The sequence below is a fragment of the Quercus lobata genome, chromosome 3, assembly GCF_001633185.2.
Source record: "Quercus lobata isolate SW786 chromosome 3, ValleyOak3.0 Primary Assembly, whole genome shotgun sequence".
In the NCBI taxonomy this organism is placed as follows: Eukaryota; Viridiplantae; Streptophyta; class Magnoliopsida; order Fagales; family Fagaceae; genus Quercus; species Quercus lobata.
Window position 1 is genome coordinate 50819887 of NC_044906.1, and position 19244 is coordinate 50839130.

Here is a 19244-nt window from a genome sequence, read left to right on the forward strand (position 1 = left end):
TGATATATATATATATATATATATATTGCTTCAATCAAGCATATATTTCATGCTAATTTGTATCACGGCTTCCTTATCCCACCTTATCTTTGTATTAAGTTGTGAAATGGAGTTGTAATAAAGTGTCAAAAGTTGGGAATTAAATTTACACTAGAACACGATCACTAATCTTGATGTTTGCAACCCAATTGATAAATGGGGTTGAATAAAAATATGATGATGTGTAATTTAAAAAAAAAAAATAACATGTTTCTACTAGTCCCTTCACACTCCTGTTGCGAGTACTTACAGTCTTTTTAAATTTTTATTTTTTAAATATTACTTTCCATTCATCTTAATTTGAGGTTTATATATGTTTGTTAGTGAGATTTATGTGTTTTTTAATAATCAAAACACCTAGAAGTGTGATATGATATATGTATTTGTGTGTATGTTAATTTTTTTTGATACATCATATCACACTCTAGGTGCTTCGGTTATTAAAAAACATATAAATCACGATAAAAAATACATAAATCCCAAATTTAGATAAATAAAAAGTAATATTTAAAAAAAATAGAAAAACGTTTGAGCATACACCATTTTGGTGGTCTTTTTTATTTTATTTTTTATAGAGGGATGAGGAAGTTGCTAGATTTCTACTATGATTGTTTTTTTTTTTTTGGCGAAAATGTGATTGGGGCCCTTCCAAGTTGTGTGTGACGCGTTACAGCAAAGGAAAAAGCCGATGAATATCTGAAGACTGAAACGGTGTACCTGGAACGTGTCCAAGAAAAATGTAAAGATATCGTTTTTTTGGGCAACGCCACTCTGTACTTTGTTATTCTTTTTCTTGAGGAAAATTTGATTGCAAACCAATTTCTAACCAAAAACTTTGGAACCCAAACCCAAAAGTAAAAAAGAGTAGCAAGAGAAGAGACCAAAGGCCGAAATATGCTAGACCAACCTTTAATAGTCTCAAAGCCAGGTTTCCAGAGGATGATCACGAAGCAAGAACCAAGGAATAATCCAAGAGGTGGTAGTAATAATAGTGCCGGTTTGGATACACACGTTTGCGTTTTCGAACGCGTTTTTTTTTTATTTTTTTTAGGCCGCAGTTAGTGACTTTCAAGAATAAATTACTGTTCATAAACAGTATATATACTGTTTATGCACGGTACATATACTGTTTACATGTTTTAAAAATATTAAAAATGGATTTTCAAGGGACTATTTACCTATTTAAAAATTATTTTACTATAGTATTCTCAGTTTTCAATTTTCAATTTCAACAAAAATAAATTGTATCTAAAGAGACTCATAACAAAAATTAGTTCTCTCTTTTACTAATAAGGAATATTCGTGAACCATCCCCTTGGCAAGCAACAAGATATCAAGACCTATTTATTCATTTTATGGTACAAAATGCTAAATGAATATTTTTTAAACTAGCCCCAAGTTAAAAACTGGTGACTTCAATTATTTTTCTTTTTTAACGTATCCATCATAATCACTTTGTATGTCAAATTTAATTTTAGATTGAACTAATTGAGTGCTTTAAAAAAAAATTCTGAAAAATAGCCATACTTTACACATTTGCTATAATATTTAACAGGTTCAGAGTTTATATCTAAAATGATTATTCATGTGTAATTTTAGTCATAAAACTTATTTAATTAATCATGAGATTTAGGTTACGTTTGGATTCGGCTGAAAAAGCCAGCGCGTTTATGTCTGACATTTTTTTTTTTTGGCATGCGTTTATGGGACAAATTTTATTGTTATAGCTACTGTTCATAAACAGTAGCCATAATATTTGACTTTTCAACCATTTTCAGCACATAATTGGATCCCGTGCACTGTTAACGAAACCCACAAAACTCACTTTTCTGCAATTTTTTCATTAAAAATAGGTCTCACGGTACTATTTATATATTTAAAAATTATTTTGCTACAGTGTTTTTCAGTTTTCAATTTTTAGCTATATTCAAACGGACCCTTAATAAGCATGAATTGTTTTAGGTACTCTTCACCTTTTGGGTTTGAACATTTATTCAGACATCTTAGTTTTAGTCTTGAAAAAATTCTGACATGATGCATGGAAATAGCTGTTTGTAATATTTACAGAGACTATATATATTACTTATTACAAGGTTGAGACGGTAATCTAGCCAGCTTCCAATTTAAATGTATAGAGTATAGACACATTAATTTGGACAGTTACGTAGCTTTATTATTAATTCTTTAGCTGAAAACATAAATAGATAAATACAGTGAAATGCAGGCCTTGCATGCACCATCAGAGCTTTCCAAAAGCAGGCTTTCTTTTCTGGGTGTATGCTGAGATTGCCTCCGTTAAATCATCAGACAACAGCATAGCCGAGTTCCAAGTAGCAACATAATCCAGCCCTTGTTCCACACTCATATCCCTACTTCTTAGTAACACTGCTTTTGTTCCCGTGACAGCTAGGGGAGACTTGGAAGCAATATCTGCCATAAACATTATTAGTACTTAAAGAGTAAACAAATGCCATTTGCTTAAAGAATATTTTAAAGATAATAATACTTCTGGCATTTTGGGAGAGTGACAGAAAAGTATTTTGAGCACTGAGAACGAAATGCTTAGTCTACTCTGCATTACCATATACATCTGTTTCTATTTCATCTTTCCTTTTCTCCTAAACAATGCAAAATTCATTGGAGTTCTGCTGCCTCAATTTCATCTTGTTCTTCCTATTTGCGAAAATAAATGTGCTACTAAGATTTTGAGTATTGCATAAGAGTATAAGACTAACTCAATTGAGGACAAACAAAATTGAACCAAAAGAACTAGCATGAAACTTGAGCACACAAATATTCCCCCAACAGCCAACTCATTGCCATTCCGCACATGATATTCTAATTCTAAACATCTTCTACTAACTTGAAAGAAGCAATTTGATGATTAGTTAACTTTTGAAAGGGCGGTTGGGAACACTAATTAACCATCTATATACATGGCAGATCACATTCATAGAAGTCCATAACTAAGTTTGTTTGATTTTTGTGTGTGTGTGTGTGGGGATAAAATAACCAAGTTTGATATTAGTCCTAAAGATTCTGTTCCTATCCTAATGTATATAACTATGGACATAAGGGATCTCAATTGCGAATTCATATGGTGCTTCAAAATGACAGTAGTAAGTTTCTCATTCCTTACACTAAGCAAAATTTCAGTAGCTAAAACGTTAATTAATGCCTTTTGCTTAAGATTATTACCAAGGGTGATAACTTTGACAATTGGAGTGAGAAAAGTATCTTGAGCAAGAGGCACCCAAACACATATTCTACCCCTCATTTCTATAAAATGTCTTTCCTTTTCTCGTAATCAAAGTAAAATTTATCAAGTAATGCTGCCCTTTTTCATTTTTTTCTACCTGTTTCTAAACAAAAAATAAAATAAAAAAATAAAAAAAAAATAAAAAATGTTCTAATAGGAGCTCTAGATCAAGCCTCACAGGATGAATTTGTAACTCACAAATAAAAAGAAGTGCTAATAGGATTTAAGTTACTGCAAACTAAGATCAACGATGAAAGAACCAAGACCTTATTTCCTATATTGTCAATTAAGAAACATATCAGAAATTTGCTTCTTTCCTCAATTTTCCAAATAACTTTGAAAAATATCCATATCAGAAATAAACTCGATTTTCTAAGCCACTTGGAACAACCACGGCTTCTAAGCTCAACTTTTATTATATATAATATAACATGAAAAAATTAACGTGTGAACAGAAAATCTAAAAAAAAAAAAAAAAAAGTCACGTTGTGTTAAGAGGAAATCCAAAGAATTTAAGTGTTTTATTTAAACACTAAAAGTAGTTACTTATGTAAAATGGCTTTACCAAATTGCTACAATTTTTTCTAAACACGACTCATTTTCACGTTAGCCACAAAATTGTAGATATGGTTAGATTGTATAGATATGGTCAGATTATATAATGCTTATCTAAATAGTTATTGAGCACAAAATATTATAATAATAACAATAATAATAATAATAATAATAATAATGCTAAGAGGAAATCCAAAGGATTTAAGTGTTTTATTTAAACACTAAAAGTAGTTACTTATGTAAAATGGCTTTACCAAATTGCAACAATTTTTTCTAAACATGACTCATTTTCACTTTAGCCACAAAATTGTAGATATGGTCAGATTGTATAATGCTTATCTAAATAGTTATTGAGCACAAAATATAATAATAATAATAATTATTATTATAATAAGAAAAACCAAAACGAAAACATATCAAGTCCGTTAATGTTTTCTCCAAAAAAAAAAAAAAATCGATTAATGGATAATATATATCTACCAAGTACCAATAGAGTGAAAAAAAAAAAAAAAAAAAAAAAAAAAAAAAAAAAAAAAAAAACCCATAGTTCTCTTCACCCATGAATGTTGAGTATGTGGAAATGAAGTAAATTTATGGCTATCCATAAAAGAAATAGTTAATTTGTGGAAAATCTAAAATTTAACAATAATATAATTTATGTAAAATTTTATCATTTAAATTTTAACAGATTTAAATTTTATTCAAATTAAGGGATAAAATTTGAAAATAGTATAATTATGTAAAACTTTTTCATTTAAATTTAAAAAAATTTAAATTGTATTCAAATTAAAAGTCTTTTATAAATTTTTTTTAAACAACCCACATTTTTCCCCTTCAAATTGTATCTACGTGTAGTAATATAATTAAAAAAAAAAAGGATTAGCTGAAGATTTTGAATTGTAATCAAATTGATATTTTTTATTAACTTAAAAATTATAATAAAAAAAGGATTAGATGAAGAATTTGGATTGTAATCAAATTAATATTTTTTGTCAACTTAGAAATTATAGGAGTAGAAGATAAGAACAAAAAAATATATATCTATTTTTAAAAAAATTCTAAAAAAGTTTTTGTAATTTGGTAAGGCCACTTGGCACAACCACAACTTCTAAACCCAACTTTTATTATATATAATATGAAAAAATTAACGTGTGAACGGAAAATCTAAAAAAGAATAAGAAAGAAGTCACGTTGTGTTAAGAGGAAATCCAAAGAATTTAAGTGTTTTATTTAAACACTAAAAGTAGTTACTTATGTAAAATGACTTTACCAAATTGCAACAATTTTTTCTAAACACGACTCATTTTCATGTTAGCCACAAAATTGTAGATATGGTCAAATTGTATAATGCTTATCTAAATAGTTATTGAGCACAAAATATAATAATAATAATAATAATAATAATAAGAATAATAAAGAAAAAAAAAAGTCACGTTGTGTTAAGAGGAAATCCAAAGAATTTAAGTGTTTTATTTAAACACTAAAAGTAGTTACTTATGTAAAATGGTTTTACCAAATTGCAACAATTTTTTCTAAACATGACTCATTTTCACTTTAGCCACAAAATTGTAGATATGGTCAGATTGTATAATGGTTATCTAAATAGTTATTGAGCACAAAATATGATAATAATAATAATAATTATTATTATTATTATAATAAGAAAAACAAAAATGAAAACATATCAAGTCCGTTAAAGTTTTCTCCAAAAAAAAAAAAAGGGTTAATGGATAATATATGTGGAGTGCAATAATTTGTGGCCCTAGCCCATTTTTGCATTGGGGCCCAAGGCTCGAGCCGATGAAGAGTATAGCCGAGGATAGGTAATAAAAGTCCAAATAGTCTTGAGAGACAGCCGAGGATGATTCTGTCCTCGGCATATTCGAGATCCCCCTGGAAGGAAGGGCAAAAAAAGATATAGGAACAGTGCGGGAAAAAAATCTAAAATATCTATGTCAATAAAGAATGAGACGCTGGATAGTATAATGACCAAGGACAAAGGGAAAGCTGCCATTACTGCCATTCAATACTCTGCACCTGATAGAACCATACTCTTCAGCTTTTACAACCACCCCCAACCACTTTGAGTATGGGCTAATGGGACAAATATCAGTCTTGGAAAGTTGAACCTACACGTGGACGCTGGATGAGGGATATAGGCTAGTATAAAAGGAAAAGTAAGCAATCCAGAGCAGTGGCTGGGAAAAATGGCCAAAAACCAGAGTCTCCCAGCTCGCTTCTAGGAGAAAGACTCCTAGAGCGAACACGATGTAATTATATATGAACACCATGGAAAACCACTGTCTTGTGACCAAGGCCTAGCCTTTCAAACCCACGCTCTATAAATGATATTGTTTGGGCCTTTTTACGTGCGTACCCAACATTATTATGGGTCGTTACAAATTGTGTCCTTACAATATATATCTACCAAGTACCAACAGAGTAAAAAAAAAAAAAAAAAAAAAAAAACCCATAGTTCTCTTCACCCATGAATGTTGAGTATGTGGAAGTGAAGTAAATTTCTGGCTATGCATAAAAGAAATAGTGAATTTGTGGAAAATCTAAAATTTAACAATAATATAATTTATGTAAAATTTTATCATTTAAATTTTAACAGATTTAAATTTTATTCAAATTAAGGGATAAAATTTAAAAATAGTATAATTATGTAAAACTTTATCATTTAAATTTTAACAAATTTAAATTGTATTCAAATTAAAAGTTGTGGGGCCCAATAATTCGTGGGCCAGGCCCATTTATTCGTTGGGGTCCAAAGGCCTAAGTCGAGGAAGGTTACGGCCCAGGCTCGGCAATATAAGTACGAAATAGCCTTGGGATACAGCCGAAGACGATTCAGTCCTCGGCATGTTCGAGGTCTCACCGGAAGGAAGGGCAAAAACGGTATAGGACCAACTTGGAAGAGAATTTAAAATATCTGGGTCAATAGAAAAGGATACGTTGGAAAGTATAACGACCAGGGAAAGCTGCCCTTACTGCCATTCAATACTCTGCACTTGACAGAGCCATACTCTTCAGCTTTTACAACCACCCCCAACCACTCTGGGTATGGGCTGATGGGACAAATATCAGTATAGGAAAAGTCGATCCTACACGTGGACGAAGGATAAGGAACGCATGCGAGTATAAAAGGGAAAGATTAGAATCCAGAAAGGGGGCTGGGAAAAATAGCCAAAAACCAGAACCTCCCAGCTCGCCTCCAGGAGAAAGACTCCTAGGGCGAAGATGACTTAACCATGTATGGATATCACGAAAAACCCACCGTTTGGCGACCAAGGCCTAGCCTTTCAAACCCACGCTCTACAAATGATATTGTTTGGGCCTTTTTACGTGTGAACCCAACATTGTTACGGTTCGTTATAAATCGCGTCCTTACAATTGGCGCCGTCTGTGGGAAAGGCTTGTGTGTTGGCATAGACGGTAGGTCGAGACAGTTCCTTTGTCATTTCTAATAGCTGGTTATAGAGTTCTAGTGTAAAGTTTCACTAGGAGCTGTGATTCTTGACTAAGGGCTGCGCTTTGTAGCGTCAATCGCATGTATGGTTCTAGGGGCTTGGCCGAGGAGCTAATTCCCCTAAAGCCAAGGCCCCATATCAAAAATTACTTATCAAAATCAAGTTTTGGACAGAATCAAGGTATTGTATGGTCCTCGGACTCAAACCTATGGGGAAACCAACTACTTAGATGAGAAAACTGAGTTTTGGACAGAACCAAGGTATTGTATGGTCTTCGGACTCAAACCTATGGGGAAAACCAACTACTTAGATGAGAAAACTGAGTTTTGGATAGAACCAAGGTATTGTATGGTTCTTGGACTCAAACCTATGGGGAAACCAACTACTTAGATGAGAAAACTGAGTTTTGGACAGAACCAAGGTATTGTATGGTCCTCGAACTCAAACCTATGGGGAAACCAACTACTTAGATGAGAAAACTGAGTTTTGGACAGAACCAAGGTATTGTATGGTCCTCGGACTCAAGCCTATGGGGAAACCAACTACTTAGATGAGAAAACTGAGTTTTGGACAGAACTAAGGTATTGTATGGTCCTCGGACTCAAACCTATGGGGAAACCAACTACTTAGATGAAAAACTGAGTTTTGGAAGAAAGACTGAGTTTCGTAAGGTCGGCTACTTAATAAAAATTCTAAAGTTACTCAATCCTTGGCTCAAATACCATAAAAGGTTAAAGCTATTAAAGTTGTTAAGAAGATGGTGAAACGCCCTATTACTCAGCAACCTGGAGGGGTTGTTCATTTTTGGGTTATATGTCTTCGGGTGATTACTTCTTGCACCGCACCGAGCATTCAATTGTCATCTCGGCTATTTTTGGGGGTAAGTGTTGTTTCCGTAGGTCGGCATTGTTGTGCCAAACAACTCTATTAAAGTCGTGATAATATCTTTTCCTTAGCAAGAATTTTGACCCTAAGTGTCATTAATTCAAGTCTGTATTATTGTGCCGAACAGCACTCGTAAGTTCATAATAGCGCATTTTTCTTTGATAAGGGATTTCGGCCCTAAGTATTGTGCTCTAAGGTCGGCGGTATTGTGCCAGGCCGCCTCAATAAGTTCATCATAATGTTCCTTTCTTTTTCTTTTTAATAGGGGTTTCAACCCTAAGTATCACTTATTCGATTCAGTAGTTTTAAGTCGGATAGTGTCTATAAACACAGAGTAAGATCTTTTTATTAACTAGGATTTTGGTCTTAGACATCGGTCAAAGTACAAAAATAAAAAGAATTCACAAAATAGTATGTCTATTCACGACATAACCATTTCAGAAGTAAAGAGATAGAATGTGTGAAATAAAGCAATAACGACTTTTTATTAATATAAAAAGGTATTACAACGTACAAAGAAGGGCTTAAACAAGCCTATACAGAAGGTGGATTACAAAAATAATAAAAGGAAAACAACAATAATATAACAAATAAACAGTCAGATGTCTTTTTAAACTCGTCTCCGAAATCCTTCTAAACTCTGCCCCAGTAGCGCCCATATTGAGAGGAGGACCTTCTTCAGAAGAAGATGGAGGAGATGAAGAGAAAGAAGGAGGAGAAGAAGAGAAAGAAGGAGGAGAAAAAGAGGAAGAAGGAAAAGCGCCAGGATGAATCTAGCGGTGGAAAGAAGAAGAAAGAGAGGTAAAATGAGGTATCAGTGAAGAAAGAGAGGAAGAAGCAGAGATGCTTGGTCCCTGCGTCAGTCCTGACTCCTAACACGCTGGTGCCATGTTAGCTATGCTCGCAAGAGAGCGGCTGGTACTGATAATGGGTGACCCCAGCTCAGTCGCGCCAAAAGCCTGACGCGACGAGCCCCTGCTTCGGATTTTGGCTGAAAGGAGGGTGAGAAGTATCTTGAGTTTCTGCTATCCTTGCCCCGACCGAGCCATTTTTAGCTTCAAAAGAACATGGAATTTCTGAGAAGGGTATGGCTCCTTCATTACTTACTCCTACTTCGAACGAATTACAAATTAAAGTATAACTAGTGGGTAAAGTAAACTCTGGAGGAGTCTAAAGGTTTCAGATTTCAGAGGGATTAAAAGGATTTATGTACAGGAGAAATAACCTCTTGCTTCTTCTTTTTATATGAAGGGCGAAACGGAAGGTATTTAATCTGTTCAGATTTCCAAGAAAATCTGTAAACGAGAATATATCCGTTCCACTTCCCCACACCATCAATAACCATTGAATTTAAATGGTCTCGTAAAGGGAAATTATTAAAGGCACGTTTTGGATAGCCAAACGGTATGAACGCGTTGTGAATAAATTCAGAAGAATGTCTCGTAGACCGGTACATTTCTTGGGCAGATGAAGAAACGCCAACATTAATAAAGGGCTGAGTTAAACGAGCTGTAATAAAAGCTCGGTATTACCAAAACCCTCCTCTCTAACCAAGAGGTTGGACAGCAGGGTTTTGAGGGGCTATTGTGGGGCCCAATAATTCGTGGGTCAGATCCATTTATTCGTTGGGGTCCAAAGGCCCAAGCCGAGGAAGGTTACGGCCCAGGCTCGGCAATATAAGTACGAAATAACCTTGGGATACAGCCGAGATCGATTCAGTCCTCGGCATGTCCGAAGTCTCACTGGAAGGAAGGGCAAAAATGGTATATGACCAACTTGGAAGAGAATTTAAAATATTTGGGTTAATAGAAAGGATACGCTGGAAAGTATAACGACTAGGGAAAGCTGCCCTTACTGCCATTCAATACTCTGCACCTGACAGAGCCATACTCTTCAGCTTTTACAACCACCCCCAACCACTCTGGGTATGGGCTGATGGGACAAGTATCAGTTTAGGAAAAGTCGATCCTACACGTGGACGAAGGATAAGGAACGCATGCGAGTATAAAAGGGAAAGATTAGAATCCAGAAAGGGGGCTGGGAAAAATGGCCAAAAACCAGAGTCTCCAAGCTCGCCTCCAGGAGAAAGACTCCTAGGGCGAAGACGACTTAACCATGTATGGATATCACGAAAAACCCACCGTTTGGCGACCAAGGCCTAGCCTTTCAAACCCACGTTCTACAAATGATATTGTTTGGGTCTTTTTATGTGCGAACCCAACACTGTTACGGTTTGTTACAAATCGCGTCCTTACAAAAGTCTTTTATAATTTTTTTTTTTAAAATCCACATTTTTCCCCTTCAAATTGTATCTACGTGTAGTAATATAATTAAAAAAAAAAGGATTAGCTGAAGATTTTGAATTGTAATCAAATTGATATTTTTTATCAACTTAAAAATTATAATAAAAAAAGGATTAGATGAAGAATTTGGATTGTAATCAAATTAATATTTTTTATCAATTTAGAAATTATAGGATAAGACGATAAAGACAAAAAAAAAATTATATCTATTTTTTTAAAAATTCTAAATTTTTTTTTGTAATTTGGTGAAGCCACTTGGCACAATCACGGCTTCTAAGCCCAACTTTTATTATATATAATATGTTAATATGATATGATATGATATATATATATATATATATATATTGCTTCAATCAAGCATATATTTCATGCTAATTTGTATCACGGCTTCCTTATCCCACCTTATCTTTGTATTAAGTTGTGAAATGGAGTTGTAATAAAGTGTCAAAAGTTGGGAATTAAATTTACACTAGAACACGATCACTAATCTTGATGTTTGCAACCCAATTGATAAATGGGGTTGAATAAAAATATGATGATGTGTAATTTAAAAAAAAAAAAATAACATGTTTCTACTAGTCCCTTCACACTCCTGTTGCGAGTACTTACAGTCTTTTTAAATTTTTATTTTTTAAATATTACTTTCCATTCATCTTAATTTGAGGTTTATATATGTTTGTTAGTGAGATTTATGTGTTTTTTAATAATCAAAACACCTAGAAGTGTGATATGATATATGTATTTGTGTGTATGTTAATTTTTTTTGATACATCATATCACACTCTAGGTGCTTCGGTTATTAAAAAACATATAAATCACGATAAAAAATACATAAATCCCAAATTTAGATAAATAAAAAGTAATATTTAAAAAAAATAGAAAAACGTTTGAGCATACACCATTTTGGTGGTCTTTTTTATTTTATTTTTTATAGAGGGATGAGGAAGTTGCTAGATTTCTACTATGATTGTTTTTTTTTTTTTGGCGAAAATGTGATTGGGGCCCTTCCAAGTTGTGTGTGACGCGTTACAGCAAAGGAAAAAGCCGATGAATATCTGAAGACTGAAACGGTGTACCTGGAACGTGTCCAAGAAAAATGTAAAGATATCGTTTTTTTGGGCAACGCCACTCTGTACTTTGTTATTCTTTTTCTTGAGGAAAATTTGATTGCAAACCAATTTCTAACCAAAAACTTTGGAACCCAAACCCAAAAGTAAAAAAGAGTAGCAAGAGAAGAGACCAAAGGCCGAAATATGCTAGACCAACCTTTAAGAGTCTCAAAGCCAGGTTTCCAGAGGATGATCACGAAGCAAGAACCAAGGAATAATCCAAGAGGTGGTAGTAATAGGGTCCGTTTGGATACAGCTGAAAACTAAAAAACACTGTAGCAAAATAAATTTTAAATATATGAATAGTATCGTTGGACCTATTTTTAATAAAAATGTGACTGAAAAATAAAATTTGTGGGTCCGTGAACAGTGCACACCGTGTACTGTTCACGGAAAAAGTCAAATATTACGGTTACTGTTTATAAACAGTAGCCACAACAGTGAATGAACAGTAAAAAATTGGTCTAAAACGCGGAAAAAAAAAAAAAAAAACTGAAAACGCAAAACGTGTGTTTGGGAATAGTGCTGGTTTGAATACACGTTTGCGCTTTCAAAAGCGTTTTTTTTTTTTTTTTTAGCCGTAGTTATTGACTTTCAGAGAAAAATCACTGTTCATGAATAGTGCATATACTATTTATGCGCTTTTCATACACGGTTCACGTATTTAAAAATATTAAAAATGGCTCCTACGATACTATTTACCCATTTAAAAATGATTTTGCTACAGTGTTCTCAGTTTTCAGTTTTTAATTTCAGGAAAAATAAGTTGTATCCAAAGGGACCCATAACAAAAATTGAGTTCTCTCTTTTTCTAATAAGGAATATTCATGAACCATCCCCTTGGCAAGCAACAAGATATCAAGACCTATTTATTCATTTTATGCCCCCTCAAAAAAAAAAAAAATTTATTCATTTTATGGTACAAAATGCTAAATGAATATTTTTTAAACTAGCCCCAAGTTAAAAACTGGTGACTTCAATTATTTTTCTTTTTTAACGTATCCATCATAATCACTTTGTACGTCAAATTTAATTTTAGATTGAACTAATAGGGTGCTTTTAAAAAAATCTTTGAAAAATAGCTATACTTTACACATTTGCTATAATATTTAACGGTTAAGAGTTTATATCTAAAATGACTATTCATGTGTAATTTTAATCATAAAACTTATTTAATTAATCATGAGATTTAGGTTACATTTGGATTTGGCTGAAAAAGCCAACGCGTCTGCGTCTGGTATTTTTTTTTTTGGCATGCGTTTAGGGGACAAATTTTACTGTTATGGCTACTATTCATGAACAGTAGCCATAATATTTGAATTTTCAACCATTTTTAGTACATCAGTGGATCCTATGCACTGTTCACGAAACTCACAAACCTCACTTTTCTGTAATTTATTTTATTAAAAATAGGTCCAACGGTACTATTCATACATTTAAAAATTATTTTGCTACAGTATTTTTCAGTTTTCAGTTTTTAGCTGTATCCAAACAGGCCCTTAATAGGCATGAATTGTTTTAGGTACTCTTCGCCTTTTGGGTTTGAACATTTATTCAGACATCTTAGTTTTAGTCCTGAAAAAATTCTAACATGATGCATGGAAATAGCTGTATGTAATACAGAGACTATATATATTACTTATTACAAGGTTGAGACGGTAATCTAGCCAGCTTCCAATTTAAATGTATAGAGTATAGACACATTAATTTGGACAGTTACGTAGCTTTAGTATTAATTCTTTAGCTGAAAACATAAATAGATAATACAGTGAAATGCAGGCCTTGCATGCACCATCAGAGCTTTGCAAAAACAGGCTTTCTTTTCTGGGTGTATGCTGAGATTGCCTCCGTTAAATCATCAGACAACAGCATAGCTGAGTTCCAAGTAGCAACATAATCCAGCCCTTGTTCCACACTCATATCCCTACTTCTTAGTAACACTGCTTTTGTTCCCGTGACAGATAGGGGAGACTTGGAAGCAATATCTGCCATAAACATTATTAGTACTTAAAGAGTAAACAAATGCCATTTTCTTAAAGAATATTTTTAAGATAATGATACTTCTGGCATTTTGGGAGAGTGACAGAAAAGTATTTTGAGCACTGAGAACGAAATGCTTACTCTACTCTGCATTACCATATTCATCTGTTTCTATTTCATCTTTCCTTTTCTCCTAAACAATGTAAAATTCATTGGAGTTCTTCCTATTTGCGAAAATAAATGTGCTACTAAGATTTTGAGTATTGCATAAGACTAACTCAATTGAGGACAAACAAAATTAAACCAAAAGAACTAGCGTGAAACTTGAGCACACAAATATTCCCCCAACAGCCAACTCATTGCCATTCCGCACATGATATTCTAATTCTAAACATCTTCTACTAACTTGAAAGAAGCAATTTGATGATTAGTTAACTTTTGAAAGGGTGGCGGGGAACACTAATTAACCATCTATATACTGGGGGGGATGAAATAACAAAGTTTGATATTATTCCTAAAGATTCCGTTCCTATCCTAATGTATATAACCATGGACATAAGGGATCTCAATTGCGAATTCATATGGTGCTTCAAAATGACAGTAGTAAGTTTCTCATTCCTTACACTAAGCAAAAATTCAGTAGCTAAAACACATATTCTATATAATTATTGCCTTCTGCTTAAGATTATTACCAAGGGTGATAACTCTGACAATTGGAGTGAGAAAAGTATCTTGAGCAAGAGGCACCCAAACACATATTCTATAAACTGTCTTTCCTTTTCTCCTAATCAAAGTAAAATTTATCAAGTAATGCTGCCCTTTTACATTTAAGAAACAAATCAGAAATCAGAAATTTGCTTCTCTCCTCAATTTTCCAAATAACTTTGAAAAGTATCCATATCAGAAATAAACTCGATTTTCTGCCACATTCAGCCAAAATACTGGTATTCTAAAATCACATACAAATTTACCAGACAGTAAAAAAGTAACTGTGAAAAGAAGAACTTACCCTCAGCGATAAGTCTCACTGCTTCATCCATTTCCTCCTTGGATCCGAAACTCCTAGAAACCAAACCCAACTGCTTCGCCTCCGAACCCGAGAACCTCCGACCCGTCAGAGCCAGCTCCATAGCGTTACCGTACCCGACTATCGCTGGCAGCCTCTGAAGCGTTCCGAGATCGGCGGTTATTGCCAAATCAACTTCCTTCACCGAGAAGAACGCGTCGTCCGTACAATACCTTATGTCACAGGCGGTCACGATATCAATTCCACCGCCAATGCACGCCCCTTGGATACTAGCAATCACCGGCTTCCGGCACAGCTCGATCGCGGTGACCGCGTCCTGGAGGTACTTGATATTTCTCCGGAGCTTCTCTCCGCCGCGCCCGCGGTCATCGGAGTCGGAATTTTCGGAGATCGAGCCAAGGGTTCCGAGGTCGATCCCGGAGCAGAAGTGGTTTCCGACGCCGGAGAGGACTACGACGTTGACGTTAGGGTTTTGGTCGAGGGAGGCGAGGGCTTTGGGGAATTCGGAGAAGAAGTCACGTGAAAGTGCGTTGCGATGAGATGGACGGTTCAGGTAGAGGTGGAAGACGCGGGAGTTTGGGGTTTTCTGCAAGATTTCTAGGGTTTTGAATTTCTCCATTGATGTTTATTGGCTTATTCTCTGTTTGGAAGGTTGGAGAGGCAAAGGAAGCAAAGTGATGGTAAATCGGAGTAGATAAACGAAAAACAGTTCTGGAAAAAGGTTAAAAAATTTTATCAGAAAAAAAAAAAAAAAAAAAAAAAAAAAAAAAAAAAAAAAAGGGGAAAATTATTATTAAAAAGTGAATAATAAGTATTGAGGTCCTACCGGGAGTCGAACCCAGGTCGCTGGATTCAAAGTCCAGAGTGCTAACCACTACACCATAGAACCTCTCTGTTGAAAACATTGTTTACGTTATTATATTTATCGTAGTTTATCGTTATTCAGTTCTTTTGGTTTTGTTTTGTTTTTGTTTTTTGTTTTTTGGAATAAGAGAAACTCTAAACATCTCCCTTAGAAGCATAGAGATTAGAGAGATGCCAATTAAATGACAAAGTTCTTGGCAATTGTCATTATTGTTGTAGCATTAGTTATTGAATTAAGTTAAGAAAGTTGTGTAGGAAAGATTTTAAGTTGAATTATTTTCAATTATCCTTATGTATCTCATTTATGAGACATCACTTAATTATATATCGTTCTATCAATAAGCCGATTCTTGCCAAAAGTCTTGTAACTCAATGAGTCTAAATCTTCTGTCTCATTCTTCTTGCTCCACTATATACTCTACAAATAAAAATATGCCACATGTCCATCTGATTTATTAAATGCTAAATTTATGCATTCTATTATTTCAATTACCTAAATATGATGAGTTATTTATTTATTTATTTTAGGAAATTGAAATAATATAAGACATAAATTTAGCATTTAATAAATTAGATAGACAAGTAGCATGTTTTTATTTGTGGAGTATATAGTGGAACAGGAATAGTGAGATAGAAGATTTGGACTCTAACTCAATAGACACATTTTGGTGATTCCAATTGAGACATTCAAGATTCAAATCTCCTAACTCTCACCAACTATAGAATTATTAAAAAAAAAAAAAAAAAAAAAAGGAAAGGAGGAAGATGATTCTCACTTTGGGGTAGAGTAGACTCTTTTTATAATCCAAAATACTTCATCAACAAATAATGTTATCATAAAAATATTTTAATAATAGGGTAGTGATACTTTACATGAAAGGTTCGAGGTTCATGGCTAAGGTTGTCAAAATTGGGATCCTACATAGGATTGTGGGAGGTAGATAAAATCGTGAATCGTAAAATCCTACTTATTTTCATATTTAAAGCAAAAAAGAAAAGAAAAGAAAGATAGTAACTTTAATTTGTATGTTGAATAATCACGTAATTTATGATTCATCCATAAAAAAACAAATATTTGCATCATATGATGTAATTTGCATAGCATACATCACTATGTTTACACTAACACTAAAGTTTCTAAATATCTAAATATAAATTAGTATACTAATCAAAATTTTTTTAGTAATATCTAAATATAAATTAGTAATTTTAGTAATATCTAAATATAAATTGGTATACTAATCAAACAAATTTAATAATATTATAGCTTTAAAGGTAGCAAAGTCAACATCAAATTCTTCATTTATAAATGATTAAGCGTAACATGAATTGACAATTACAAAGCACTCCTTCATTTTGATTACAAGTGAACTAGAAACTAAAAATCACTTGCCTATAATAACATAATTTTTTTTAAAAAACAAAAAGATATACCATAGCAACATGAAAAAAATAAAAAACCTTAAAACTTTGTCAAAATCATATACACAACAACATAGAATCAAAGTTCAAATAAATGATAATTAAAAAAAAATTATCCAAACGGTAGAAAGCTCATGGCGACGCCTCAAGGAAGCAAGGGCAGCAGCCTACTCTATTTTATCAAGTAATCCCCCATCGAACTTTTTGTAAGAGGAGATGCATGCATGTGTGTATTTAAACCTTAGTTTAGTTCCCGTTTTAGTTTAATTTTGAAATTGCACAATATGTTGAAATTTGATGAAATGGACTAACATTTAAGTATGTTCTTGAGTGAAACTCTAGCATGATGATTATGAAGTGCTTATTTATAAATTGAGAATATAATGAATAGCATGCTAGGGTTAGGTGATAAATGTTATGATGAACATGTTTAATTTTTCCAATGATGCACGATGTGAGGATGAAAGGAATGATTATGTATTTCGTGAATAATATGGCATGATCATTAATTCCTAATATTGTCGACTGCATAACCACCTTGAGGACTTGATCGCCCATCAGTTTTGGGACCTAGCTAGTACTACTGAATAGTGATTAATTGAATACAACTATGAAAGCTGAAGCTTCCCATATTGCAAAAAATTCACATCATGGTTTCCTTATCTTACCTTATCTTTCCTTTCTCAAAAAAAAAAAAAAAAAAAAAAGATCTTACCTTATCTTTCTACTAAGCCTCAAAAGTTGACTAAAATGTGAACATTTGTCTCTTCAAAAACAAAATAGTGAACTAAATTAAAAGGATCACTCGGCATGCTCTTAGAATCAATGCCAAAGGTTGATACTTGATACCCTCACATGCTGCCTTCGTGGAATTGGCCCGGGAGCCAACAGGTAAGGATTCACCATCTTGTTTGATTGATAATTCTTATCTTGATGTCTCAATGACATCATGACGAAATCAAACACCAATTTAGCAGCAAGTGATAAAATGATGAGAAATATTCTTTATTATTATTATTTTTTTAATGAATATTTCTACATTAATTTGTGAAGGCTTCTACGTATAAACCTTTATTGATAAAAATCAAGCATGGAATTTATCAGATATGATGTTGAGAAAGCAGTAGTTCCATGTTCATCAAAAACGAAAAAAATCATAAACAAGATAATTCCATGTTGGGGTGCTGAAGAATAACACAATATATATAATTCATGTCAACTATATGTATACAAATTAAGGATTAAACAGCGTAGAAAATTATAAGACTCCAATCATACAATGATTGTATACTTCCTCCTCTTACAAGAATATTGAGCTCTTCTATATATTTAATTAGTGAAATCTACTATTGTGTGAAAGAAAAAAATAAGTCATTATTTTACACTACAAAATTATGTGTAATTACTTCTTAAAAAAGCCATGAACAAATATTTTTTAAATAGTAAAAATATGTTCATTCATTTAGACATATGGGCACATGATAATTAATACTTAACAGTGGTTCTATAAAAATTGATACATTGCTGATCCATACAGCTCATCTACATTTTGAAAATGATGTGGCTGTTTGTACACTAGATCTAAAAAATAAAATCTAAATTGCAAAATAGACAAAATGAACAGGATTTAAAATGGAAAGGATCCTGTTTTGTTTCATCCCGCTTTGTACCATTCATTTTTTTAGTTTTACAAATTACCTCTTTACACATAATGTCCATAATTTTATGTGTAATATCTCTAAATTTTATTAATGTTCATATTTAAAACGTAAAATAGATTATGTGTAGGGATGATGTGCAATGAGAAGGATGTGTAAATCAATATCCTTAATTTAATTCTTACGTAAATATAGTTTAGCTCAAGAAGATACTATCGAAACTTTGGCTGACTCAAAAACATGAAATTGAAACTTTCCCAAGCGTCTACGACTTTGTATACCTAGTAATCAAAGAATTGTTTTTTCATTAATTTACATGTTCTTGATTTAATGGTACCATTATTGAAAAAATATCAAAGCTGACGCTTCCTGTATTGCTCAAAATCCTCATCATGGCCTCATCAAAAAAAAAAAAAATCCGCGTCATGGTGTTCCTTATCCCACCTTATCCTACTAATTGGACACTAGAACAAGATCATTATTAATCCAGGTGTCTTTGACTAAAATGTTGTACTCTTCTATAACAGGAAAGTGTACCCTATTCAAAGATCATTGGGCTTGCTGAGCCCAGATAGAATTCTAAATATTTTGAACCCAATCAATGGAAAAGGTTGATACCCACCCATGGTGCCATGGTGAATGATCAGGACCTGGAGGTAGCCGATAAAGA

The 19244-nt window shown here is 33.2% G+C and overlaps 1 protein-coding gene and 1 non-coding gene across 3 annotated transcripts; both read right to left on the reverse strand.

The window, feature by feature from the left end:
- Positions 1-2125: 2125 nt before the first annotated feature.
- Positions 2126-15350, reverse strand: LOC115979050 (delta(3,5)-Delta(2,4)-dienoyl-CoA isomerase, peroxisomal). 2 transcript variants are annotated; one of them, XM_031101004.1, is made up of 2 exons: positions 14613-15336; positions 2126-2469 (listed from the first exon to the last, which is right to left on the reverse strand). In XM_031101004.1, exons 1-2 carry the CDS (start codon positions 15247-15249, stop codon positions 2279-2281), a joined length of 828 nt encoding a protein of 275 aa, XP_030956864.1. In that variant the 5' UTR covers positions 15250-15336; the 3' UTR covers positions 2126-2278. The 2 variants fall into 2 exon arrangements, with proteins under 2 accessions (XP_030956864.1, XP_030956863.1); XM_031101003.1 differs by lacking the exon at positions 2126-2469 and adding an exon at positions 13233-13608 and having other exon boundaries at positions 14613-15350.
- Positions 15351-15447: 97 nt separating this feature from the next.
- TRNAQ-UUG lies at positions 15448-15519 on the reverse strand. The gene has a single exon. It is a non-coding gene; the product is annotated as a tRNA-Gln (tRNA).
- Positions 15520-19244: the final 3725 nt, after the last annotated feature.

What these genes read in the sequence shown, in the direction of transcription:
- LOC115979050 (XM_031101004.1), bottom strand. Translation starts at nt 15,249, where the DNA reads ATGGAGAAATTCAAAACCCTAGAAATCTTGCAGAAAACCCCAAACTCC. An exon ending in AGTGAGACTTATCGCTGAGG is followed by an intron (nt 2,470 to 14,612) that starts GTAAGTTCTTCT and finishes TGTTTATGGCAG; the next exon opens with ATATTGCTTCCAAGTCTCCC.